Source organism: Folsomia candida, unplaced genomic scaffold (genome assembly GCF_002217175.1).
Source record: "Folsomia candida strain VU population unplaced genomic scaffold, ASM221717v1 Fcan01_Sc007, whole genome shotgun sequence".
NCBI classification, from domain to species: Eukaryota; Metazoa; Arthropoda; class Collembola; order Entomobryomorpha; family Isotomidae; genus Folsomia; species Folsomia candida.
This window is the reverse complement of record NW_019091199.1, coordinates 5,300,018-5,325,861: the sequence shown is the minus strand read 5'-3', so window position 1 is coordinate 5,325,861 and position 25,844 is coordinate 5,300,018. Positions and strand designations below refer to the sequence as shown.

General features: G+C 36.6%; 6 protein-coding genes across 9 annotated transcripts; 3 read left to right on the top strand and 3 right to left on the bottom strand.

The window, feature by feature from the left end:
* The first annotated feature begins 503 nt into the window (after positions 1–503).
* LOC110852083 (inhibitor of nuclear factor kappa-B kinase subunit alpha) lies at positions 504–4,968 on the top strand. The gene is made up of 14 exons (XM_022100058.2): positions 504–694; positions 849–987; positions 1,058–1,181; positions 1,306–1,525; positions 1,601–1,648; positions 1,715–1,833; positions 1,911–2,009; positions 2,091–2,198; positions 2,399–2,774; positions 2,854–3,056; positions 3,177–3,479; positions 3,554–3,703; positions 3,884–4,318; positions 4,407–4,968. Exons 2-14 carry the CDS (start codon positions 879–881, stop codon positions 4,516–4,518), a joined length of 2,406 nt encoding a protein of 801 aa, XP_021955750.1. The 5' UTR covers positions 504–694; positions 849–878; the 3' UTR covers positions 4,519–4,968.
* A 4-nt stretch (positions 4,969–4,972) lies between these two features.
* LOC110852084 lies at positions 4,973–7,049 on the bottom strand. Its single transcript, XM_022100061.2, has 7 exons — positions 6,823–7,049; positions 6,359–6,660; positions 6,033–6,268; positions 5,829–5,963; positions 5,603–5,761; positions 5,373–5,508; positions 4,973–5,300 (listed from the first exon to the last, which is right to left on the bottom strand). The coding sequence occupies exons 1-7, from the start codon at positions 6,916–6,918 to the stop codon at positions 5,003–5,005; spliced, it is 1,362 nt and encodes a 453-aa protein (XP_021955753.1). The 5' UTR covers positions 6,919–7,049; the 3' UTR covers positions 4,973–5,002.
* A 189-nt stretch (positions 7,050–7,238) lies between these two features.
* LOC110851826 lies at positions 7,239–7,890 on the top strand. Its single transcript, XM_022099737.2, has 2 exons — positions 7,239–7,432; positions 7,494–7,890. The coding sequence occupies exons 1-2, from the start codon at positions 7,341–7,343 to the stop codon at positions 7,831–7,833; spliced, it is 432 nt and encodes a 143-aa protein (XP_021955429.1). The 5' UTR covers positions 7,239–7,340; the 3' UTR covers positions 7,834–7,890.
* Positions 7,837–9,919, bottom strand: LOC110851825 (uracil-DNA glycosylase). The gene is made up of 7 exons (XM_022099736.2): positions 9,802–9,919; positions 9,425–9,560; positions 9,182–9,343; positions 9,004–9,117; positions 8,649–8,931; positions 8,375–8,553; positions 7,837–8,313 (listed from the first exon to the last, which is right to left on the bottom strand). Exons 2-7 carry the CDS (start codon positions 9,548–9,550, stop codon positions 8,173–8,175), a joined length of 1,005 nt encoding a protein of 334 aa, XP_021955428.1. The 5' UTR covers positions 9,551–9,560; positions 9,802–9,919; the 3' UTR covers positions 7,837–8,172.
* A 51-nt stretch (positions 9,920–9,970) lies between these two features.
* LOC110851690 lies at positions 9,971–15,249 on the top strand. The gene is made up of 18 exons (XM_022099562.2): positions 9,971–10,448; positions 10,537–10,749; positions 10,815–10,961; positions 11,042–11,348; positions 11,424–11,565; positions 11,643–11,834; positions 11,909–12,491; positions 12,576–12,732; positions 12,808–12,890; positions 12,960–13,241; positions 13,320–13,427; positions 13,498–13,627; positions 13,708–13,805; positions 13,884–14,001; positions 14,094–14,193; positions 14,267–14,390; positions 14,465–14,647; positions 14,722–15,249. Exons 1-18 carry the CDS (start codon positions 10,137–10,139, stop codon positions 14,905–14,907), a joined length of 3,465 nt encoding a protein of 1,154 aa, XP_021955254.1. The 5' UTR covers positions 9,971–10,136; the 3' UTR covers positions 14,908–15,249.
* LOC110851689 (mitogen-activated protein kinase-binding protein 1) lies at positions 15,080–24,648 on the bottom strand. 4 transcript variants are annotated; one of them, XM_035854071.1, is made up of 27 exons: positions 24,513–24,632; positions 23,652–24,445; positions 23,484–23,572; positions 23,320–23,356; positions 23,061–23,228; positions 22,707–23,000; positions 22,491–22,630; positions 22,384–22,426; positions 22,160–22,297; positions 21,942–22,097; positions 21,650–21,787; positions 21,531–21,581; positions 21,291–21,405; positions 21,052–21,209; positions 20,465–20,962; positions 20,052–20,084; positions 19,763–19,974; positions 19,448–19,665; positions 19,211–19,374; positions 18,792–19,130; positions 18,648–18,711; positions 18,056–18,211; positions 17,032–17,123; positions 16,886–16,955; positions 16,332–16,385; positions 15,887–16,111; positions 15,080–15,801 (listed from the first exon to the last, which is right to left on the bottom strand). In XM_035854071.1, exons 2-27 carry the CDS (start codon positions 23,670–23,672, stop codon positions 15,566–15,568), a joined length of 3,909 nt encoding a protein of 1,302 aa, XP_035709964.1. In that variant the 5' UTR covers positions 23,673–24,445; positions 24,513–24,632; the 3' UTR covers positions 15,080–15,565. The 4 variants fall into 4 exon arrangements, with proteins under 4 accessions (XP_035709964.1, XP_021955252.1, XP_035709965.1 ...); XM_022099560.2 differs by lacking the exon at positions 18,056–18,211 and adding an exon at positions 17,402–17,554 and having other exon boundaries at positions 23,652–24,640; XM_035854072.1 differs by lacking the exon at positions 16,332–16,385 and having other exon boundaries at positions 23,652–24,648.
* Positions 24,649–25,844: the final 1,196 nt, after the last annotated feature.

The window sequence follows — 25,844 nt, the reverse complement described above, 5'->3', positions numbered from 1 at the left end:
GCAAACATTTAAATTTCATGATTAAGGCTATATTTTCCTCTTGCATTTTTAGCAGCATATTTTGCATACAAATGAGCACTATTATTCCTCAAGAACTACCCCCCAGAACAGAAAGAGTTCGTAGAACTCGATGACTTATCGCCAAAATTGTCAAAATCCTCTGGGAATTTATTCCAAAATTCTGGACGGCAAATTGTAAATTAGCTCATTGCCAATTAAAAAAATACCCACTCCAGATTTTGACCGTTTTAGAAGGAGCAGATCTCAAGTTTAAGAAGCCTTCAGAAAAATTGGACCTCGTCGAAACTAGCTTAACACCCTCACCGCTATTCTATTAAGCAACCTACTGACTGTAAATTTGTCGTTCAGAATTTTGAAATAAATTCCCAGAGCTGAGAAATGTACTGATTTTGGTGATGAGTCATGTCATGAGTCCAACGTTGATAAATCTAAAAACCGAGGCTCATTCTCCCCGGCTTGGCTCGACTCCAAATCTAATAGTGAAATCATCACCAAGCAAGCACGACTTTTAACTGGGCCATTATTCACTGCACTTAAATGGGTGCTATTTAATTTCAAGTGAAGTCGAGTGATTTAAATTAAATCATTTATTTAATACCCAACTAACTGCCTAAAGTTACACCCAAATAACTTACAAAATCGCACAAAATTTGACCACTTTCATCCATTCAAAGTATAAAATACGTTTATATAAAATACGAGCTAAGAAATGGCATTAGTATAAATATTATTACACTTCAGTATTTAAATAACTATAAACATTTAGCTCGTACTTTCTTCTACAAATACAAATACTCTGCTAATATTTACTTTCATATTTTATTGAGGAACATACTATTATTACTTATAAAGAGGTAATGATGGCACAAGGATCAAAGTCAGAATGGAGATGTATTCGAAATCTTGGGAATGGAAGTTTTGGAGTCGTCGAGCTATGGAAAAATACAAAAACTGGGAAAATGAACGGTATAAAATAAAGTTTTAGGGTATTATAAAGGCAAAAGTTGTTGAATTTATACTTTACATTGTATTTCAGCCGTGAAACGCTTTGAAATTCGTAAATCCGGCCAAAGCAGTGAAAAAATGACGGAAAAGTATAAGAGGCTTTGGAGGAAAGAAGTCGAATTAATGACCACTATTCAACATTGTCCGTACATTGTGTAAGTAATTCTAAGATATATAAAGCATTATATGGTTGAATTACTCTAACGAAACCATTTCTGAAATGGTTTCGTTATAAAAATGTAACCTCAAGTTATGCAGTTACAAATGCTTTGTCCACAGGTCAGCAGAACCAGTCCCTGAAGAAGTTTCAAATACTTTAGGTGGAACTGTTGTGGTCCCTCCGATCTTGTTTATGGAGTATTGCCAAGGAGGAAATCTTCGAAATATATTGAAGCTTCCAGAGAATATATGTGGTTTACGGGAAACTGATGTTCTCACAGTGTTGGATCACATTTCAAAAGCTATTATCTTTCTTCATAAGAATGACATTGTGCACAGAGTGAGCATAGTATTTTCGATGTGAAATTATTGTATGATTCCAAACATTTGAACTGTTTTATATTTGTTTTCATAGGACTTGAAGCCAGATAATATTCTGAGATTCATTGACACGGGAAATAAGGTTAGAGAAATTGGTTTCTTATTAAAATTCTGTACTAAAATGACAATACTGCTTGCATTATTCCAGATAATTTACAAACTTAGTGATTTGGGATTTGCTAAAGACGTGTCAAAAACCCAGAATCAGTGTAGCACATTTGTTGGAACCCCACAATATTTAGCACCTGAAATTTACATGGGAAAGTCGTAAGGATCTTCATGAGTTTTGATTTATTTATTTACAATGAAATAATAATTGTACAAAACTGCAAATTTAACTCTAGATATGACAAGACCGTAGACTATTGGAGTTTCGGGATCATTGCGTTCGAGATTATGTGCGGAATTCGGCCATTTTTACACGGAGAGTCACCAGCTAATTGGTGCGTTGTTTAATTTAACACACAATTGAATACATACATGCATTTCATTTTCATTGAGTAAAATATTTGTTTTTTCACCAGGCTGCCACTTGTTGAAGAAAAAGCAAAAGATGTTGTTTGCATTTATAGAAATAATGATGGAAAGATTGTCTTCTCGAACACAATCCCCTTCCACACACATTTACCTGAGTATGTATACTTTCTCTAGAATTATCCCGGCGTGTTACCTCATTTGCATATTTTTACACATTAGCGAGAGACGTGGTGGAGTTATGAAATTCTCGTATCGCCGAGACGGACACATAGTGCAAAACCTAGTGCGATTTATGCAAATGAGGACCACATGTAAACGATTGACAATTTGTGTCAAAATATTGTTTTCTTTTCAGCGCCATGAAAGAGTGCTTGACAGCTTGGTTAAGAACAATGCTTCAGTTAGATCCAGCTCGTCGTGGTCGAAGAATTACAACGACGACACCAGAACACAACTCTCTCGGTACAATTAATGAAGGTTCATCGTCACCCCCTTCATCAGATCTTCTCAATTTGAAGCTACTTAGCGTAACGCTATCTACAAAGTTTCTAGAAATTCAGGCCATTAAAGAAATACTAGTCTTTCCCATTGGAGAATCGGGTCATACAAAGATTTCGGACATTAATCAAAGAATTGCTGTCAAAACTGGTTTAATTCAGGAAAACCAGCTTATCTTGACTTGTGATGGGATCGAAGTTTTGAAGACGGACGTTGCTTCGAAATATATTGGGGTACTTAGTTAGCTTACTTTTAAGTGGCTTTTAATTTTAGAGGAGTTTAGTGATATACAATATTTATTGATTTTGTTAGATGGATTTGTACCTGGTTCCTCGATCTGTAGACCTGATCAGATTAAAGGTTCGGTTTCCAACTGCCGTAAACAATTTCATACTTCAATGGGACAGTTTGAAGGACCCCACGAAACTGAGAAAAATCTGGGCTTGTGCAATTTTCTATTTGCAAGCAGAGTTACGGAAAATTGGGATAGTGAAAAAAACTATTGAGGCTCTCAAGTAAGTAACTTCTAATTAAAGTATATGACCACTGAGTTTTCGTGCTCGTACTGTAAACAAAAGTTATATATGTATGTACATATATTGAGAAGATTAATGATTATCACTTAATGTTTGTAGATTATGGTGCTCCATAAATTACACTAATCAAATTAAGGCGCTGCAAATCGAAATTGAAAAAGCTGGATCTAGTCTGGGAACAGTTTTAGAACTCGAAGGAAGATTGGAGTCGATCGATGCTCAGTATTTTAATGGAACCAAGTCATCAGAGCAAAATAAATTAGAAGAAGGTGACCAGAGCTCGGGAACTCGCTTTTGGAGCGCTGAGATGACCAAGTTACACAATCATTACAGAGGCTATTTTGACACGTGGACTGACAACATCGTTCTTAAGCCTGTACTAACTACGGAACTGGAAGAATTGTAATGCATAAAAACTTTTTTTTACAAATATGCTTGTTCTCAAAAATATTGGGACAATTGTTTTGTTTTATCAGGTACTACAAAGTGTTAAAAGCCTGCAGTGATTGGAAATCGTCCGATACCAGCTCTTCCCCGTTTTGTTATACTGAGATTCTACTTCGAAGTGTTTGTCAGTTTATTGTGAAAGGAAATGAAATTGATGACGCCATCTTATATAATATAAGGTATAACAAATAGCATTTATGTATGTTGAATAATGTTACTAGACGTAATATTAATTTGTTATCAAAGTGATTTTCCAACGTCAATCTCAAATCATTCATTTGTCTGTTATAGTGTTAACAAAAGTTGTAAAATGCAGTTTGAACTTTGGAATGCTTAAGAGCGTTTATATATATTTTCAGAACCCAACTTGACAAAGTAAAATCCGACGCAAAGCTAATGGAGGAAATGAAATCAGTGGTAACACAATTGAATCAGTTAACTGCCAACATCCTACAACAACGGTGTAGCAAACAGTCTCTGATGGTGCAAATGTTGAGTGGAATTGCTGACCCCCCAAGTGGCGATGTTCACCAGAAAGAAAATTCTCCACCCAACAGTACAAATCCTGCCAAAAGTCCAAACCCTTACACTGTTCGTGGCGGTGGATATCGTCCCACCTCTTCAACCATGCTGAATAACAGAGTGTCTCAATCAACGCTTTCACCCACGTTAGAAGAGACTGAAACCAAAACTGGGGCAAAGATGAGCGTTAGTCTCAACACAGGGTTTAAGATTTTGGATCAATGTCCCCTCGTCACCAGACTGATGCAGGAGTCGCAAATCTTGAAAGTGCAGTAAGTTATGTAATTCCTTGCATGTGTTCATGTGAGCCCGAGTCATTTTATATTTTTATGTGTGTGTACTTACTGAATATTTTTGTAGGACGGAGGTATCAATCAACAGCTTAAGTGACTCGATGGAAGAAATTAAGGAAATTCGTAAGGAGCAGGATGCCATCAAGTGGGATTTTTTGGACAATAATAATTTGGCTTAAAGAAAATATTTCTTGGATTAATGCACCATGTGTAATAATCACATCACCCAAGTATTTATGTTGTCTAGTCCTAAGCATTACACATTTAATAACGCACTTCGTTACTTCATTTTGTTAGCCATACCAGTTATGTATCAGCATGATACTTTATGTTTTAAGCTGTATATAATTCAGTGTTTTCATGAAAGATAACTACCAATTAACTATTTTAAGATTTAAACTTGTCTACCGCACCAGACGAGCTTTTTACAAGTGTTCCCTCATTCGCGATTTTACCCAAAAAGCCGTGAAAGCTCGTCACCACTAACGCCTACAAGCTTGCATTTATTCTTTATATTTGTCGTCCGTTTTAAAATGTGTATATGAACATGTATCCTGTATATTATTTTAAGAACAATAAGTGTATTTTCTCGTGCATTTTTGGGAAAAAATAACATTCGTTTTAAACAAGTGGTAAAATATGTTTACTTATTTTAATCATAATTCATAAAGCACTCAAATGATTCATGAATACATCATCCGTCGAACGTAAACAAACAATAAACTCGTTAATCCAAGAAGAATCCTTTTCAGGTTGTACTAGAGATTTATGTTTTAAATCTACGAGATCTGTAATAATATCTACTTCGTTGTGAATAGTCTTCAGTACATTTTTGTCATCAGACGGCGATGCTATTGCTCGAACGCAGAGTCCAGTTAGGCCCTGGTTTCTTTCTTGTCGTCCTTCTCTTTCCAGCCAGGTTTGAAAAAGTTGTGTAAAAATGTGGAACTGTAGAGTTGATCTAAAAAAAGAGGGATAAATAATTGTAAAGAATGGTTTTTCTGATAAATTGTGATCCTCTCCTTTACAGTACCTTGCCGCAAATACACATTGAATTGTATTGATGTTCCGGAAACATTTCTTGAGTTTGACTGTGCTCCCCCATAATGGAGAAAGATGATTGCTGACTAATGAAAATGTGTCCACCACGGTATCAATACCTACAGAATCTGAAACAAATAAGAAGGTATTAATTATTCGGACATCATAGACAATGTATAAATAAACAAATAAAAAATTCATGAGCTGTAGTTTCATGCCTACCGTCACATATCTTTTCAAATCCTAAAGTACCCAGAAACTTTTCAACAGCCTTGTGAGGACTTTTATCGCCTTGGGACAACAAACGATTCATTTCGAAAGATTCCTTATATTTTCCCAATGCCATTAAAATGCTGGACTGGTGAAGAAGGAATGTGGTTTCTGGATAGTATTAATAAACAATTGTAGAGTAATTAGCTTCATACTTTATATTGCTTGCTTTAAATACCATGATATTTCAACTCTCCCAAACTGTCAGCCAATATGGGAACCTTTTTAGACCGTATGTGCGTCCCATTTAACATCACGGAAACGATAAGATCCAATGAATTTGTACTACCAAGAACTTTCAGTTGAAAAGTTGCTAAATCAAAATAAATAGTTGGTCAAAACAGGATTCATACAATCATATTAAGTCGTAATATTTACTTACCCGTGGCAAGAACTTGACACCCTGGTTGGATCTGTATAGTCTGATCACTAGTTAAGTTTGAAACGAACGTGTCATGGAATGGGATACCATCTCCAACATTCCTGCTTTCCATCGTTCCGAATTTTACATCCAATGGATGAATTTGCACCGTGTAATGAAAGACCTTGCAGGGCTTGTCCACCGCGTCCTTTTCCTGTGGAGCGAGGTTTAACACCAATTCTGGCACGTTCTGAGCTCTAAATAATTAAATACAAGACCAGTGAGCTAATTATGACAAGTCAAGTCAGACGAAGGTGTTATAATTGTCTAAAAAATGATTGTTTTACATTTCAGACGCATTAACCATCGTCATTCCGAAAACCCATTCATCCATGACTGGAACAAGGAATATTGACGACTCGATCACTTGATAATTGGAAAATGGGCGTCTTTGACCATCTTTCGACATGCTGGATTGTACTGGCATGGGCATTTTTGAAGAATCCATTTCCATCGATTTCCTTTTCTGTTGTGACGCCGTCATTGCGCCCACTTTTCCCTTCCTGCCGGTCATCGTAGACTTGCGGACAGAATTTGCAAGTTGTTCATTCTCTGTAGGCGTGGGCAAGGACAATAGATTCGCCTCTTGCTAGAAACATGTTTAATTAACATTAATAAATACCACATCATGTAGTTAATTTAGTTTCTTTACTCAATCTATTTTTTAGTGTTACTTGATGTAAACCAGTCATTAAATTGTACTGATCAATGAATAACATGTGAATAAATGACTATCAATCAAAAAACTTACAATCAATTCGTCCATTTCCAACGCTGTTAAAATTGAAGATATCTGATCCTCGATTTTTTTCGACTCGTTCAGCGTTGATTGTATGGCTGACTCCATGTTGTACTTAAAAAATTGCCAATTAGCTTATTTTCGTACAGTATATAATATACTGTATATTTAAAACAAAAATTACTAAAAATATCAACTTCTACTTGGCCACGAATCCACGATTCATGGATGTAAACAGTCAACGGTGATAGCCCGCCGCTTTGACCATTCGGTGTACTTTGTTTCATAATGCTGAAAAATCCATGCAAAATTTGACGCACTTATGCAATCACTGCAATCCTTGATTTTGGTGATTGATTGACAGTAATATGATAAGCACTTGTCGTATAATAATGAAGATAGTGTAAATTATCCAATTTAATTGATAAAAAATGTCACACTGTCATTAAGCCACTCGGGTTGGGTTCAACCAGTGTTTCATCGATTGCCAGTAAATTGAAGTGATTAATAAATTTTTTATTGCCTAAAAAATGGGGAAACTGTTAATAACTCTGTTAATCGCGGTGGTGGGTGTGGTGACTGGTCAAGAAGAGACTGACGTGGCCATGACCTTGTTTGCAACGTAAGTATATAATGGATAATGTAACATTAACTAACTTCAATTAACTAACCAAAATGTGTAGGGACCTGAACGGGTGCGACGAATTGTCAGCCTGCGACACCGTTGTGAAGATCATGTGCGCCTCTGTGTCGTCGGATTGGCGTCAATGTGGAATCACTGGTGAAATGGGTGACGATAACTTTCCATTGTTTAAAGAACGGTTCAACTTTAGATACGTCCCATCGGAAATGCAAAGGTGGAGATTTGACCTGATCGACAAAGATGTACTTTTCGATGACCCCATCGGATCAGTTACTGTTAGCATGGCTGACTTTTTAAGAGCGACAGAAATTCAGGCTACGATGATGTTTGAGCTTAATGGAAGAAGTCGATTTTACCTTCATCGCAGATCACTTTTATAAATGTAAATTTATTATTTTCGAAGCAATTATACAATAAAAATCATGTCATCACAGCAATTTTTTTTGTCATATAGATAAATTCATATTTTAAACATTGAATTATATAATGTTGGCCACATCGGTTACAATCAAATTCAATATCATCATTAACAGTATTGAAACGCAAAAAATAAATTGATACACGAGTCAAGAGAGTATAAAGTTCAACATGAATATAAATAAACCTTGCATGATCAATTTTAAACGCAATTACGTGCATGCTTTACATTTGATTAAATAATCATGCGTTATGACTTGTCAAGTAACTTGTACATACATTTGATATCAGAGATGAGATGCTCAAAGTTTTGTCCAATCAATCGGGGTTTTTCCACTCTGGATCAACAGCTCGTTGCACTTTGAAAAATGTTTGCATCCCAAAAACCCTCGATGTGCAGAAAGTGGAGATGGATGTACAGTTTGAAGGATGTGGTGTCGTTTCTAATTATCACGGAAAACTAGATTAGCTCTGCTCAAGTATGAAGTTAATTATAATGTTAACCTTGTCAACAAATGCAGCTTTTTTCTGAGCATACGCCCCCCAAAGTAAGAACACAACAGAGCTGAGATTCACAGAGATCCAAGAAATCACGGCGTCTGTTACTTTCTCCCAGCCTTTGTCTTTGTGGGAGTTGGCCTTTCCAGACTCCACAGTAAGAACAGCGTTAAGAAGCAAGACCCCTATAAATGAATTAAAGAACGACATCAGCAATGAAAATTAAACGAAATACCGTACATTACGTGCAAAGATCATTCGTTGATGTATCTATATGTACCTTGTTCAGCCCATCCAATTAAATAGCCATGTTGTGGGTGAACAAATCCATTGATGTCAGTTCCCAGTTCTTTGTACATGTTCACCAAACTTGGAGGGGGAGGGACACCCTTTTGTACACTGAAGCAGAGGCCATGTGCTTGATTTGGACCATGGTACGGGTCTTGTCCCAAAATTACGACTTTCACCTGGTCAATTGGTCCGTGTTTGGTCCATTCCCAAACGTTACCGGGCTGTGGGTAAATTGTGGCACGGTTTCTTTGGGCAGTGACAAACTCGCTTAACTTTAATATAAATGTGCATATAAAATATTTGTATACAACTCTAGTCCTACAACTTTCTCTGCTTCTATTTACCTGCAAAAAGTAGTCTTTTTTAAACTCTCCTTCCAAAGCGGAATACCAGCTTGGCCCCATTAGCGGGTCTATGATTTTCAAGGATTGTGAAGTCTTCAAAATCCTGGCCGTCATCTGTAATTAATTTAACCCTTTAAATTCTTGCTCCACCAATTTTTAAATAATAACCCTCACTCACAGCTTTACGATTAATCATTGCCCGTTGTTCCGGAGTCAAACATTCTGAGGACGATGCTGGCGAATTTTTATCAATATCCAGCTTTGCCTTCTTGTTGGGAGGAGTTGAGGGCACGACGTTCTCACCAACTTGTTGCTTTTCAATGTCCGTCATTTCATCATTCTGTGAAAAAGTTGTTTGAAAAACCAATTTAACTGTGCAATTTATACCAGAAAATTAGATTCTTAACTTTAACCTTCTTACATTTCTTTCCGCCGTGGGTGTGGTCGTGGTGGTTGAGGACGATTTCTTGTTGAAGTAGCTGAGAATGTTTTTCTGCTTCAAGTCAGCTGCCACGTTGATCTTGAGTTTTCTCGGCAAACCGGGCATTTTGTCAAAACTGCGTATATAAATATATAATAGGAAGTTAGTCAAAAATTCCAGTAATTTTCCCTATCACTCGAGTTTGTTGGTCAAAATTTATAGAACTTCTTGAAACTTAAAATCACTCCTCTCCCCTCAACGTTTTCATATTGCATATTGTCTCTCGAAATTTTGACCCAACTCGAGAGATATGGAGAGTTACGGGAATTTGAAAAACGTAGCTTTGCTAACTGCCAATTAAATTAAACAAGCATTACTTTAAATTAAATCGGAATTAAATTTAAAATTAATAATTTCCTGCTGGCTGGCTGACTGATGAATCTTGTGTGAGACACCGGCTCGCGCTGAGTTCATATTCGACGGCGGTTTTCGTGCATGAAAATCAACAACGGACCAGTTTTCAGTTGGTTGTTGATTTCCAAGCCAAGTGGTTCTTCTAAATTCTCGTCGTCTTTTCTAATCTTGATTTAATTTCCTTTTTCAAGAGAATATTTTATTTTTATATTCAAAAATTAGATAACTAATTCTGCAAGAATTTGGAATAGTACTGCATACCGAATAATAATTACAAATCAAGTTTACAAGCTGAGAGATGGTGCAGACAAGGCGCAGAGGAGGGAGACGTCGGGAGGAGGAGGAGGAAGACGCAGACGCCGAGTCGACAACGTCTGAAGGGACTGAATCCAATGCCAACACTACCACGGCGAGTGTAGCCTCTTCCACGACAAGCACAGCAACTACAGCCACAGACGTGACCAGATCGGGCTTATCGGCAGAGGTGAAATCGGAAATTACTGAATTTGTGAAAGAATGTTTGGATGACTGCCAACGTTTCACAGCACATCAGAGAAAAGGTCTTTATAAAACTTTTAGGAAGAGGTTTTACAAAGATAGGAGTACTGCGGTGAGTGTTAACTAAAAGTTGGCAAATGGTGAAAATTATTTATTTATTTGTTTAATTTATTATTATCCATCTTTTACTTTGTTTGCAGACTGCAAATGATTATCAAAAGTATTTTGCACAAACTATGTGGATGTTTTCCGTCCCATTTTTTAAGGCTGCAAATTCACAACCGGTTTCGAGCGGTCTCAAATTCATACAGTACACCTTTTTAAATGCTGGAACCCCAAATGATAAGCTGGAAGAAGGGTGCAAATTGGACACGCCTCCTCTATATTACTACGTATTGAAACTTTATCTGCAGGTAGTAATCCAATCAGAAAATGATGCAAATTGGTGCAGAATTTAATTAATTGTTCTTGTATTTAGTGTCATATGGATGAACGGCCACTTGTTCGATTTCGGCTAATTTCTTTGGCGCACGCGATTATCAGCCAGTACTCCAATGTTGCACCTATCGCAGGAAATGCTGGGATGAAACATCAGTTAGTCCAATGCTTTTTAGAGCGATTGAAGGTGTGCTATTGTTTTTTTTAAATATGCATAAATATATTTACTTAATATTCCATTGTTACTGTAACATATTTTAACATTAGGACCGATATGCGCCCGTTCGTGCCTTGGCTGTTGCCTCTTTGGCTCTATACATCGATTCCGAAAAAGAAGTATTGCGGCGGTTGAAATATTTTGCAAGATTTGACCCAAGTCCTGAAGTTCGAAAGGCTGTGCTTGCTGCAGTTTCGAACTTGAATTTAATGAAGTCCGCATTCTTTTACGACTTTGTATTTGACTCTGATGCCAAGGTACGAGTGGAGGCGTTTAACGGCTTGGCGGCCAGACCATTTATCAGTCTCAAGGCTGGAGAGGCTTGCAAAGCACTTGTTTGGGGCTTATCTCATGATGGTATATTGTCGTACTTTTTAAATTGAATTATACAGCAAAATAAATAACTTCGATTTGGGTAAAACTTTTTTTCAGACAAGTCCAAGACTGTTGTGGTAGCAAAATTGCTTCCTGCATGGATGGAGCGTTGTAATAATAGTCCAATCGAATTTTTAAAATACCTTGGGATAGTTAGGAAACCCAGCGTTGTGGAAACTGTGATGAATGGAATTTACTTGTTAGTGCAAATTACACATGTACATATTTGACTGAACTCTTAATGTCTAACTTGTCTTTTTTCTCATATATTTATAGGAACAATTTTACCGATACATTTGATACCATCGACCTCTCCTTCCTAAATGAAGAGAAATTAATTCCGATTGAAAACTTGAGTTTGGAATCCGTCATGTTCTGGCTGTATTTAATTAAAAAGTTTGGAAATACTCGCCATAACGCAAATAAGATGCTGCCAAACGCAGAGATCATGCTTGATTACCTCCAGATGTAATTTGTGAATTTTCCATATATTATTGTGTACGACCGTGACTATATTTTACCTGTGTTGGTGCAAATTGCAGGGTTATTGAGGCAATCCACACTGAGCATAGAAATGCACGACGAGATGACAGAGATGAAGATGGCACACTTCTAATTTGTATGACCTACATAGTTCCCATTGTACTTGCAATTGGCCTAGAAGAAGCTAATCGTAGGCGGATGGGAGAGATCCTGAGACAGATTTTGCTCGACCCTGTCATGGACGAGGCTCCAGTTATCAAAATGGGAGTGGATGCATTGTTCAAGATTTTAGATAAGCGTGAATTTGGAGAAAAAATGATGGAAATATTCCAAGCAGTGTTTGAGCCCGATCAAACACTTATGGACCAAAGTGTGGAGGGCACTACACCAAGACGACGTACTGGATCTGAGGGAAGACGTAGTAAGACTAATTCAGTAGAGAGGGTGATTCCACCACGTTCTAGCCGTTCTCCCGACATAAATGCCGATGAGGCAGAAGTGGAAACTCCGATGGATATTGTCAATGAAGAAGTTGCTGGTGTATCTAGAAATGATAATAATAAGACACCCGCTTCTCGTCCCCCAACTCAAGGTTCTCGCCGAGTTCTTACTGCAAAAGAAGTAATGGCCTTGAAGGACAAGGTAACATACCGACAAATTATAGCAATTGTGATGAATTTTAAAGTGCTAATTTGTATCATTTAATTTATCTAATGTGGTTTATAGCTATGCAAGTTGGCATTGGAAAGACTTCATCTGGGTGAAGAGAAAACAAATGCGATAAAATCAGACGACTACTTGAAAGCCCATTGCATTCAGCAAAAGATTGATAACTTATTAACAGAAGAGAAAGCAACTCGTGGAAGACTTGAACTTACCAATGGTATAATCCAGTATTATTTATTGTTATTGTTATGATGGGACGCCCTGACTGACGGTTATTTTTGTACACTCCAAGGTACCATTGCAAGTATGTCAGATTTTTCGAATGTGTCCAGCGTCAAGTCCTCTCAAAGGACTAATGAAACATCAATGATGGAGGTGAGCAAGTCAGATAGATTAATAAATACAGATAGTCATTAGTGATCTGATTGATTGATTATTACTTAGATGGAAAACGTGGAAATGGAAGATGTAATGGAAAATGATGATGCATCGCCAACGTCCAAATCAAATGCAACGATTAGGGGTGCTACGAGCAACAGCGCGTCAAAAGGGGTCCAAGACTTTCCATGTTCTCAAGGGACGGTGGCAGGTGGTGATCGCATTGGAATTTCAATGCACAACATTTTAAAAGGTGTTTTAATGATGAACCGCGTGCTGAGTTGCCGTCCTAAAATTATGCCATTTGTACGACAATTCTACGAACTTTATGCCCTCACCCACTTTACTGTAAGCAAGTATGATTTAGTGATATTATACCGTGGATACTTAAACATATTTGTAAAATATTCACTGTCGTATTTTTAGGATGATCTCAACGATACGCAAACTCGCATTGAACTTTTAAGTTTTCTCTGCCTGGTGGGTATGATTGACGCTGAAGAGAAACGAAAGATAATGGGACTTACTATTACTGTAAGTAGAGACACCACGATTGTCGAGCCTTGAAAGGGGAAATTTTTACAAATAGTTTTATGTTTTGCAGGCATTAGAACATGACACAGATCCTGAAATTAAGAATGCAGCCTTCAAATGCATGGTGGATCTTTTGTGTCGCTACAATGTTGAGCAATTCCGCTACACAGGAGACGCGAACAATGACCAGACCTATTCCTGTAAATTCATCAAAGTCAATCTAATTACATATTGGCAGATAATAGTATTAAATTATGAATAATTGGTGTGTTGTCATTAGGTGCTCCACCTGACTTCAATAATGCTGATGCTGGGTTGAATCAATTACAAGCCATGTTTGTTTCAATCATCGACAGGTTTCCAAAATCGGATGTTAACGTACATTATACATAAAATATATAAGTATTATGGAGCGTAGTACAAAAAATATTGGTGAACTAATATTTTCACTTGCAGACTCCCGATTCAGAAAGTGTAAAGGCCATCGGAATCATTAGGCTGTTGACTGCGGATCGTATCACTTCAGAATTCGTGGTTACGGATGTGTTGTGCATGTGGTGTAATCCTGCATATGGTGCGTGTTTATATTGTTATTTTATTTTATTTTAGTATAATCCAAATCATACCATTTACTTGACGCTCAATTGGGTAAACCTCTATTTACAGACGGCACAAAGATTCCATACGATATCGGGATTTGGCTCCCTATTTATACCAAAATGTCTTCACATAATGCGAGATTAGTTGGGAAAGCTTTGTTCCATAGGTATTATAATGAAGCACGTAATTACTTTATTGATTTTGTTATTAGTTCTACTATTGATTTTTGTGTAATGTAGCGTGGTTCGAATCGCAAATGCCAATGATAGAAATTTGCAAGGCGTCGACATCCTTAAATTGGTAGACTTTGTACTACCATTCTTGTCAAATGTGCATCTGAAACCAAGAGAGGATGAGGACATGGTCAGTTATTCAATTTCTTACGTACGGGTGTGTTGCCGATTAAGCTAACTGTCAGTCTTATTTTTCTTATGCAGCACATACATGCAGACCTGTACGAAGATATTATTGACCACGTTCTGCATTTCACCAGACAAACAGTAAACCTTGACCTTGTACAAATTCTTCCAAAATTATTAGTCACCTCAGAACCGAAGGCTAAGCACATTATTGAACAAATCGGACATGTTCTCCTCAAGCTTGCAGCCATGCCTCCAACGGTAAGTTTTTTACAAGAATTAAAAATTATAACAAGATTTGAATTTGTATGAAATATTTCTGTATTGTCTTACAGTCTACTGTGACAACTCTGAAAACCTCATTGAAGAAAGCAGGAAAGCGAATTGCTTCAGGATTTGAAGAGTTACAAGAACAATTAATGGAAATTTTACGAAAAATGGATGAAATGGATCATAACAACGACACTAGCGAAGATGAAGTGTCCGACAATCCTGACGTATTTTCCGATGATGAAGATTAGGATGATGAAACTAAAAAATAGGAACTGTAAACCATAATCTGCTTTCATTTTTTATCAATTCCCACTTTTAATTTTGCTTACCTAAATTTGTTTTTACTTGGAAAATTTTTTCCAACCTCCATTGTAACATAATTCTTATACGATACGTGTAAAATGGCAAGCTGAAATTGAGTACATTTTATTATTCTCAAGTTTATTTTAGCAATCACCAGTTGGACACATTAATTGAATTGTACAAAATCACAATTACACTAATACTTTAATCAATGTATAATATGTATGAATTTTAATGGTAAGATAATTTCGGGTCCTATTTATTTTAATAAATTGCATATAAAATTAAAAACTTCCTGACTACCTTATTCATCAGGGAGTAATACTCATTACGCCTACCTGACTTGAAGGAAGCACTTGGTCCTTTATTTTTTGAACAAGATTAGCTGTACGGACATGAATGTAACTCCGTGATTAGTATTTAATATGACAAAATTGCAATATCAGTCATTACCATACATAAGGTGAGCACATTTTTCGCCAGAATTATTATTGCCTATTGAATTTCCTTTGATAATGTCATACATGTATTTGTCAGAAAGAAACTTATGCTTCATATTATACTATTCTGGATTTACGAGTTTAATCGACCGGGATCATAATGTTACAATACGGTTGGTTCATTTTCCGCGAAAATTTTAGGCCTAGTGGTAGTTTCTTGTTGAAAGTGGATTGATTCTTGCAGCGTTCGTTGCACAGATCGTAAACCGTCGTCAAGAATTCTGCAAATTGGAGCCTCATGTGGAATACTTTCATGGTAGACTCGATGTCGAAGCATTATAACTTGGTCGAGTGACTTTTTCAAAGCGTCTACGCTGGTCGATGCAGTCACCACATTTACTAAAAACAAAGAAACAACAGCAATAATAGGATAGTGTAATATTTGATTAAATTTTAATGCACGCTATAAAAATTAAGGACTTACAAGAACCATCATCATTTTCTCCTTGACGAACTCCAGTAACAATTCCAACCATTCCGCGAGCAATACCGTGAACTTGTTGAGGTTTTTTCATGTTTGGTGCATTCATTCTACTTCTTGGCATTGGTGTAGGAGCTTTCGAAGATCCAATTTTGGTAAGATTTTGCTCGCTAGCGGAAACACGTAGACGTCCTCCCCCACTGGGTCCACCATCCCGCATCAAGTTTTCTTTAAATAGATAATACCAATCAAATTTTATACATTGAACATTGAACAAAAATCATAACGTTGGTTTAAAAAATATAGCACTGGTTTGTAAATTTATGAATACAATGAGAATAAAAAAGGCAATAGATTAGGGAATAGAAAAGCAGAAAAGAAAGGTTTGACATATATTTCACATACATAAACAAACAGGAAAGAATGTGCGATAGGAGAGTATATATACCTTGCGATTGAGAGTAAGCTGAAACGACTGTCGTAGGCTTTCTCCTAAGTTTACCTAATAAAACAGCCAAGAAAATGTTCAATTGTCGATAGTTACTCAAAGAAGAACCAATCATGATTCCTTCACAGAAAGTCTTGTCAGGTTCGAGTGCGCCAAAGATTGTAAGAAGCATCATCCATAAATAACATATTTAATTGCATCCTCATGATTGTCATGTCATGCGTTGTGTGACTGACTTTGCGTAAACATTTACACAAACGATAAAACATTGCATAAAACGATAAAGGCGAGGCAAGTCCGAGAATTATTTTTAGACCAATGAAATATGAAAATCCGAATCATAAATTATGATTCATAATCTCGAACGTTTGCTACCCGGCATATTCATCAATTATTATACGAATAATAATTAAGTATTGCTGTTCAAAATTTTTACAAACATTGTTTCTAGGTCTATATAAAAATTTGGTCTTTCTTCGTTCAGAATGAGAACAATTGGCAAATTAGCGTAGTAGGCAGGCTATTTAAGATAAATTAATTATTTATGTATGCACCTTGAGAGCTGATGGTTTTCGACATGTAGGAGGGTGTAGCAGCATGCAAGGACTCGTGGTCTGAATCACTCTGAAATTAGAGAAGGTAAATAATTAAATATCATCATGTACGGGCAAGGAACAAATTAAAAGACTGACATTCATACCTGCGCTTGATTCGTTAAAGCAGACACCGATACGCTTCTTGTTAAAAGATTCTGTGGATCAAATATACCCGTATTTCCACTTCGGCTCCGTTCTGCAATATGCAACAGCATTGTAAAAAATCTCATAATAAACTATAAATAATATCTATATAACAAATCTAAGCAAGTAAATGTATGTACATAACATTCAAAACAATTTCTACTCGTCGCAAAGCTAAATATAACAAAAATTGGAAGATTTGAGCAATTGATTATGTAATACGATTATTGACTATGCATTATTCAGCATGCAGAATATAACTCAAGCTTGCTGTATGTTATAGAGACATAAAATGATAATTGGGATAAGACTTAAAAAATATATAAACACCATTATTTCTGTGTCTATGAAAAGACCGTTTTCTTCGTCCCGTAGAAGAACCATTGGTAGCAGGCAGGTTATTTAAATCAGAAAGGGAACATGCTCGTCGAATATTTCCACCATCGTCGTCACCAATGTCATCATCGGAATCCTCCAGATATTCTAGAAAAGGGGACAACACAAAACAAAAAACTCAATCATAGCACAGGGTTAATAATAATCAATAAAATTCATTCATGTCACTGCATATTTACTAAACAAATAACAATAGTAAACAAAATCGTTGGCTCTTTTACATATTATATACATTTTGTTCATGCACATACATAAATAAAATAAAACTGGGATGCAATATGACAGGCGAAGCAAGCAAGATTGATTATTTACAGCAAATATACATACTCCATGTTACATCAGGGCTACAGAGTTTGGACGAAAGGTGTGGAACCTTTACGGTTTCAGATAAGCTGCTTCTTCTCCTGGGATTGATGGAAGGACGGACATCTTTGTTATTATGTACAAAGCGAGAGTGAGTTTTGTCAGTTTCAAAACTAGGAAGTGTCGAAGATAAAGCGTTTTTAGTGTGAGTAGTGGTGGTTAGTTTGACAGGTGAAAATCCAAAAGACTGACAGTGACAGTGACAAAGACACATAGTTGAAGAACCTTCAACACCACTAATGACAAGCGATTGAGGTCTTCGATGTCCAATTGTTTCAGTATGTTTTGCTGATTCAGCTACTGCTTGCTCAAGCTGGTGATGTGGATGGCATGTGCCGTTAATATTTGAAAGATTTGACATTTGAGGTGAAGGTGGGTTTGCTAGACAAACAGAGTAACAATTTTCCAGTGACATAATTATGTACTCACAATGGAACCTTGTTTCAAGCTACACTTGGATTTTCTAGCAAGTTATATCAAAAAATCAAGAATTATATGACACTTATCTTTCCGGTGAATTAGGGGGCAAAGTTTAATTTTTGAGTTAATTTTTTTCAATTTTCCTCCAAGGGTCGAAAACTAAGGCGAATGTGTGAACTTTGCCCTCAATATTTTTCTTCAAAGAGGAAACCATTCAACGGAAAAATAAACAAGTGTCATGTAATTCATAATCCCGGTGTAGCTTGAAAAGGTTCCATTGTTAGATGACGACAAGATATACTTGATATATTTGATATATTTAATACTTCCAAAAGCACCAAAAGCCTTCCCAACACCCCATTATGTAGTCCGAATTGTGCAATGATAATCAACATACCTTTCCCGTAACTTCCTCTTAGACTCAGATCTTGTGTGGATTGACTCATTGATTTGTACCCGATCTAAAATAAAAACAAACATTATCGAGTGATAAATATCCACTAAATAATACATAAACATAAGCCAGTGGTATTCTAATTACACTTTGTAACTTTTTCTTGGTTTCTTCTAATCGTTTTTCAAGCTCCAGACGACTTTTCGACATTTCACGATTTTTCAGCTTGACCGACATAATAAGTTCTGCATTTTTACTTCGAACTATTTCATACGGTTCTTGCTCAACTTTCAATGATGAAGAATCTTTGAATGGGTGAAATCGTTTCTGAAAACTTCTAGAAACACTTCCGTCAGAATCCGTATCTCTGTCTGATCTTGGTTTTGGTCTGGGAAGTTGTGCTTTTTTATCTGTTGTTTCTCCATCAGTTGATTTACCAACATCTGAATAGAAATCTGTCGACTCTTCGTCATCTCCATCCTGACCCTGTAAAAATAAAGAAATGATGTTACAATGAAATGTATGCTAATTTATTTTTACCAAAAAGCTACAGATAATGTACTTACCCCCTCTTTGTAATGTGACTGTTTAAAATTACTAGTGACAGGCACTTCTAAACTGATGCCTTCATTTTCACGATCAGAGCCAACTTTTTCTCTAGGATAATTTTCAGTTCCGAAGCTATCATGGCTTTCAAGTGAGCTTTCTTTTGGTACAGGAGGTGGAGCAACTAATACAATTAATATTCGGTTATGTGCGGATACACAATACGGTATATAGTAAAACAGTGTATATAATTCTACCTTGGGGTTTACTAAATGGAACAGGAACTACTGTATCGGAGTGATAAAAGGACTTGATGGTTAAAGCCCCCGATGATTGTTCAACTCTTTCACTCCATTTTCCTTGTGGCATTGAAACGTTAGGTTTTTTAGGTGGGATTGGTGGGATAGGACTTGAACTTTCAGTTGCAGGTTTCATTTGCTTCTTAGCCCAATCGGGAAGCTGACCAAAGCTGAAACTGTGTCAAATATCAAATTAAACAAGAAACAATAGATCCGAATTTATAAATACAAATATAACAGCAATAATAAAAACAAACTAAATCATAAACCAACCGATAATCCGCTCTGACAGGTGAAGGTGGGTTAGGTGTGGGTGTTGGCGTAACCGGTGTCGGTGTATTATGTACGGGAGTGATTGATTTCTTTCGAGATCTTTTTTCCGACATTCGGGTCTCCATTGTCACAACCATTTCTCTTGAAAGAGACCAAACGATAATACAAGAATCTCCACCTACGGAGATGAGGTTCTGAAAATCTGGAGTAAACTGGAATGAAAACAATAATTTGATTAAATTCCACTTGCAAAATAAAAGTATTTTAAGAATCATTATAAAATATTTACCCCAATAGCTGTAGCCAACTCGGAATGTCCTAGCTGGAAGACAAATTAATAAATTAATAACAATTTAACGTAGGACTCGCTGACTCGTCGAAAAAATCAGCACATTTTTAATTATTTATCGGCTCTAGGAATTTATTTTAAAGTTCACAAATATGTAGAGCAGGTCGTTGCTAATTTAAAAAAACATTGCCCTCCAGATGTTTACAGTTTTTGAAGGAGGGCTCAAGTTTAAGAAACCTTCAGAAAAATTGGAACTCATCGAAACTGGCTTAAAAAACTCTGCAGGATTTCCAAGTAAATTTGCAAGTCCCAAAGCATTAAAAAGGTGTTCAGATTTTAACGATTTTGGTGATGAGTAATCGAGTCCTATTTTAAGTAGTTGGTAGTATAGTAATTCCACTTGGGTTGCTTACCAGAGATGCAACAACGTCGCCTTTATAATAATCGAAGATCGTAATACTCTTATCGGTGGAAGCAACGGCAACATAATACCCACTTGGATCTAGAGTTACTTTAATTATAGTTCCCAAGTTTACATCTGGAACTGAACTGCGTAATGTTTTGCTATGTTTCCCGGTAGCAATATTGTACACTCGAACACAGGCATCTTGACAAGCCACCAATGCATGTTTTCCTCCGATATCTGCTTCTAAGTCAAATAGTGGAGTTTTGCTGGTAATTACTGAACTAACTCGAACGTCAACTTCGCCATCATATTTCCCTTCTACTAATTGTGATACGTCTAGAACTTGATTAGCATCTTTGGGAAACATTTGTCGAATCACTAAACTTTTATCCGCCCCACAAGATACCACGTGAACGGAATGAGGAACTGTTCGGTCAGATGTTAATATTTTAACACTTGTCACTGATCCTTTATGTTCTTGAAGCGATGCGATTCGCTCAATTTCCTAAAAAAAGAAAAATGTCCTCATTGTATACTTATATGCAAATTAATAATATATAATTTTATTAATTTTAATTTTAACGAAGAGCTAACCTGATCAATTAAATATAAATTAACACTACCATCCCTTGACGCTGTAGCCACCAAACAGCCTTTAACATCCATGGACAAAATTTCTTCCTTGTGCGCTTTGATTTTAATTAATTCATTGGTGGATTTGGACCTCCATAATCTAAAGTTCCCTTGCCGGTCTAAAAAAAACAGAAGCACAATCATTCATGAAATTTATAGATTTAGCGTAACATAAACAACTTTGAGAGTTGATGACCAACCTCCACAGCATATAAATGAAGATCCAACGCCTACGCATCGAACGCCATTCCCGTGAGAAATAAATAAGGGCGAATCCAGATATCGAGTAGAAATGTATTTGATATCCAGACATTCCTGCAATAAAAGGTGAAATCATAGTCATCATCGCGTTGACACAAAGGTTTTACAAGCCAAAGTTAATGACACACATGGGATAAATAAAAAGTCAGAAGTCATACATTTGATATTGTTAATATTACCTGGCTTAAGAGATTTGTCTTCATTTGACTCGTTATATCCCACGCTCTGACCTAAAAAATAAGACAACGGTTAGTTTTTTATTATGCATGTGCTAATAATTGCGTATATATGCAACTACCGTGTCATCGTTGGAACAAGTTAAAAACGCAGGCCAGTGAAGTACTGCTCCACCAGGCAAGCCTGAGGCTTGGGTTGGTCCCAGAGCCAGATCCCAAATACAGCCCGAGTGGTAGAGCCAAGAATTTGACAATCCCACCTACGCACAAAATAGATTCAAGAGTTAATAATATTATTATGCAAGTGTGTCAACTCAATCTATTCTAGCTTATAAGAGTTAACTAATCTTTGTACACAAAATTGTATATCTTTAGTTCACACCTATCTAACTGAAAAGCAAAGTAAATAATTACCCTTTTGATGTCTTGAACATCCCAGGCGTAGAATGAATGATCAGCATAAGATGCGATGATTTTCTTACCGCCTGGAGCGCAAATTCCAAGTACATTTGGAAACTTTGAACTAGGAGGGTGAGATGACAAAGATGCGATATCTGTAGCTTTTGCAACCTGATCAAAACATACAAAGTAAAGCAACTTTCAATTTCATCCTTCATTTATTGGACACTCACATCGACTCCTAAATGATGTGGAAGTGGTAACGTTGCTACAAAATCTAGTCTCCCAGATCGAAAGCATCTCACAATTCCGTCTGCACAGCCAATGTACAAAAGGTCATCGTCCATTGTCATACATAACGCTTGCTTAGTCTACAAATAGAAATACAACAATGCAATATTAAATTATTTCATTATAGAAAATACAACAGAATATGATTACAATATTCATTCAGTACCTTGAGCTGAACCCACTTGTCGAGGAAGCGGCGTTCATCAAATCTGCAAAAAATATCAACAATATTAACACAATTTGACTACAACTATCGTACACTTAAAAATTTACTGGCACAATGTGGCTGAAACAGTCCCATCAAAATTGGCCACGGCATAAGTCCCATTGCCGTCTGTGATTACGTCTTTAAAGTCAGCGTTTGAATGTTCACTTCCCAAGATTGCAGGTCGACCCGTTAAAACACACTCGTTCTATGTTAAATAGATGTCACGTCAAAAAACTACTAAACTACCAATTTATTTGCATTGGTCATTGTCATTAGAATACCTTTCCAAGTTGAAGATACCAAAACTTTAGATGCCTCGTACCCCCCGTGACAAAGTAATTTCCGTCTGGAGAAAATGCTACGCAGGAAACTTTACAAGCTACAGAGCTAGATGCCAATTTTCTTCCACGATTCGTCGAGCTACTACTACCGGTTGGCGTAGTCGTAGGCGTGGCACCACCGTTCCCATTTCGACTTATGCCGTTGCTGTTGGCAAGAAGTCCTTTGAAATCCCATACCGAAACTACACGATCCGATCCCACAGTAACGAGAACGCCCAGTAGGGTCGAAACGGCCTGATATTTAAAACGCAGTAATTAGCCAATGCTATAAACAAAAATTCAACACAAACTCACCGTGCAAACAACATTTTGACACGGGGAGATATCTTTTATAACTCCAGACTGCCAATTTATCACTCGTAGACAATTAGAATCTTCGGACGCTGCAAACAGGAGGGAGTTGCTCTTTAGCTGCAAGGCACTAATGGATTTCCGCGTCTCTAAAACTATATGTGTCACCACCTGGAATTCAAAATTAGATAAAATTACAACTAAGATAGAAATAGCAAACGACAGTGGACAAACAAAAGGCAAAAGTATATACTCAACTCACCGTCCCACTTCCCGTGTCAAGAAGCACAATGGTATTCCTGAAAAGGGAAGAAAAATAAGCATACCAAATCAATAAATTCTCCCAATTGCGTGCGTGCGTAGTAAATTGTTTGGTCGATACTCTATTATTGTATTGCATACTTAAATGTACCACTTGTTGCTTACCCAGCAGGATAGGCCACGAGGCCGTTTGAATCCGAGCTAAAATGAGCATTGCTGGTTACTGAGGATCCTAATATTCTGTCAATTCGAATCTATAAATTGTTACAAATCAAGAAGGAACAATTAGCTTTGTACCCAAAAACCAACAGTTTACGACATTATTTAACTTACCTTATCGTCATTTTCTTCCATAATACTTTCCGTACTGTGGAGGTGCGTTATTATTTATGAAGTTCCGTTTTCCGTCATAAACGAGCAGTTATTCAACAATGAATTGACCAGATTCGCAAGAAGATGGACTGAAGTATTTTATCTAAAGTCCAGTTGTTGTAATTATGTACAATCTACTAGCTTATCAACTTCACACTGATTCTCTCCATGTACACAGTTGCTTTACAGAATTAACACATAATTTAATTATCAGTAGTTATCATCAGATCTCTAATCTCTCATTCCAACTTGGACAGATAACTGAGATATTTATTTATTATTAATAAACTTAAACTTCAGATCATCCGATATTGTATTTGATCCCAGACAAAACCAAATTGAATTGCAAATTACGAAATATCTTCACTATTCCTTCTTTATTCGACACTGAACTGTACTTAACATCCACATCACAATTTCAAGGAGTGTAGCGTGACGTTAAAAATTAAATTTATTTTAACTGACTAACAACATTCGCCAAATTATGGACCATTATTTATTTTATTCTTTTAGCTGCCGAACGAAACAAGCTGTTTACTAAGAGAGAAGACGAGCCGAAGAATTTTTACGTTATTATCAAGAAAAAGACGTATGTTATTATTAATTAATTAATTTTTCTCGACCACCTGAGCCGTCGTATCGTTTTATCTCGGGATCTGGAGGTTGGAACGGGGCGCAGCTTTGGGTGGTGGTAGTCGTGGGGGGAAAGTGTGGGGGCGCCGTGTGTCCTCTCGCTACCTTCAATATCCGGCCAACTGTGAAATAAATATTTGCAAAAAATCACAAATGCAAGAATTGAGAAGAAGTATAACAACCACCAACCAACCAACCACCACCTCGGCACAGAAAAGAAGATGAACAGCGAAAACATACTACAGCCAGTGCATAATAAATAATATGCAATGCATTTCTTTAGCACCCTTCTTGTGCATCACCACGACTTTTGGGGTAAGATGGGCTTTGCAAGGTTTTTGCTAAAAGCAGGTTCAGAATCGTGGAGTCCATCCCTCTGATTTTAACGAGACGAATCGATCAGAAATTTAATTAGTATGAAATTTGTAAAAGAAACGATCTACAAATCGGCAGGTTTAGCAGAGATATTTGCATCTGAAGAGGAGAAAATGCGCAGTAAATTTGGAAAGTGTGTCAACTTTAGGGCCCGTTTTCTCTTCTTAGGATGCAAATATCCCTGCAAAACGTGACCATTGGGAGATCTTGTCTTTGCAAATTTCATATCAATTAAATTTGTGATGGATTTTTAAATGGCGGACAAAAATTCAGTTTGAATGCGGACACAACGATTGTGAATCTAGTTTTAAAGAAATGGAATCACTTTGAATTCACTTTTTTACGCATCTCTTATTTAAAACGAAAGATAAGTTTTTAGGGTTTTAGCACAACTTTGAGACCTTGAGTGAGTGTACATATAAAACAAATACGGGCTTGTGTGTGGTTGACAAAATAAGGTTGATGCGTAGCGTTACGAAGGGAAAATTTAGGACAGTGCGAGAAATATGAGACAGCTCAAATTTTACGTACTCTCTGTAAATATGCAAACAAAGGAAGAAAATCGTTAAGAGTAGGTAGATCGTAAAAATTGTATGAAAACTGATCAGTTATTTACCAACCACGACGGAATAATTGTATAAATATGGGAAATGGGTTTGATTTGAAAATTGATTTAGTTTGGTTTGATTTTAACCAAAGAGATATATATATCATAAGATTTTAACTAATAATCGTATCAATACATTGTTGCAGTGAATAGTACATTACATGATTGTATGCATGCATACTACATATACCGCTTATTTTGCAGTTTTTAATGCTACTTCTGCATGTACTTATCCCTGGTAGGAGGGAGTCAGAACTTATCACTAACCTATTTTGATGCCCTTTTGCAAATGTAGTGCTCGGTAAGTATGGTTTGACTCCATGACCAATTTGTCCCCCACACCTACTCAAAGATACAAAAAAAACACGAAAAATCCCATTTTTGATCGTTTAAAAACCTTCATGAAAAATCAAAGTTTCTACTGATTATGAAAATCCTTGCAACATTGTAGATCCAGATAGTTGCACATAGGACTAAAATGGGGTCAAACGACAAGCTACTTGGGGGTTTTAGTAAATATACTCATCTATGTCCAAAGG

Excerpts from the sequence above, each read along its gene's own strand:
- LOC110852084 (XM_022100061.2), bottom strand. The coding sequence starts at position 6,918 with ATGGAGTCAGCCATACAATCAACGCTGAACGAGTCGAAAAAAATCGAG. Across the intron at positions 6,269-6,358 it reads ATGGTTAATGCGTCTGAAAT|AGCTCAGAACGTGCCAGAAT; the intron begins GTAAAACAATCA and ends TTAATTATTTAG. Across the intron at positions 5,762-5,828 it reads GGGAGAGTTGAAATATCATG|AAACCACATTCCTTCTTCAC; the intron begins GTATTTAAAGCA and ends AATACTATCCAG.
- LOC110851690 (XM_022099562.2), top strand. The coding sequence starts at position 10,137 with ATGGTGCAGACAAGGCGCAGAGGAGGGAGACGTCGGGAGGAGGAGGAG. Across the intron at positions 14,194-14,266 it reads GGGAAAGCTTTGTTCCATAG|CGTGGTTCGAATCGCAAATG; the intron begins GTATTATAATGA and ends TGTGTAATGTAG. Across the intron at positions 14,648-14,721 it reads TTGCAGCCATGCCTCCAACG|TCTACTGTGACAACTCTGAA; the intron begins GTAAGTTTTTTA and ends ATTGTCTTACAG.
- LOC110852083 (XM_022100058.2), top strand. The coding sequence starts at position 879 with ATGATGGCACAAGGATCAAAGTCAGAATGGAGATGTATTCGAAATCTT. Across the intron at positions 2,010-2,090 it reads GGAGAGTCACCAGCTAATTG|GCTGCCACTTGTTGAAGAAA; the intron begins GTGCGTTGTTTA and ends TTTTTTCACCAG. Across the intron at positions 3,480-3,553 it reads ACTACGGAACTGGAAGAATT|GTACTACAAAGTGTTAAAAG; the intron begins GTAATGCATAAA and ends TTGTTTTATCAG.
- LOC110851689 (XM_035854071.1), bottom strand. The coding sequence starts at position 23,672 with ATGGAAGAAAATGACGATAAG. Across the intron at positions 23,001-23,060 it reads GTCAAAATGTTGTTTGCACG|GCCGTTTCGACCCTACTGGG; the intron begins GTGAGTTTGTGT and ends TTTAAATATCAG. Across the intron at positions 21,406-21,530 it reads AGACAAATCTCTTAAGCCAG|GAATGTCTGGATATCAAATA; the intron begins GTAATATTAACA and ends CTTTTATTGCAG.
- LOC110851825 (XM_022099736.2), bottom strand. The coding sequence starts at position 9,550 with ATGCCCGGTTTGCCGAGAAAACTCAAGATCAACGTGGCAGCTGACTTG. Across the intron at positions 9,118-9,181 it reads CAATGATTAATCGTAAAGCT|ATGACGGCCAGGATTTTGAA; the intron begins GTGAGTGAGGGT and ends AATTAATTACAG. Across the intron at positions 8,314-8,374 it reads AAGCTGCATTTGTTGACAAG|AAACGACACCACATCCTTCA; the intron begins GTTAACATTATA and ends CGTGATAATTAG.
- LOC110851826 (XM_022099737.2), top strand. The coding sequence starts at position 7,341 with ATGGGGAAACTGTTAATAACTCTGTTAATCGCGGTGGTGGGTGTGGTG. Across the intron at positions 7,433-7,493 it reads GCCATGACCTTGTTTGCAAC|GGACCTGAACGGGTGCGACG; the intron begins GTAAGTATATAA and ends CAAAATGTGTAG.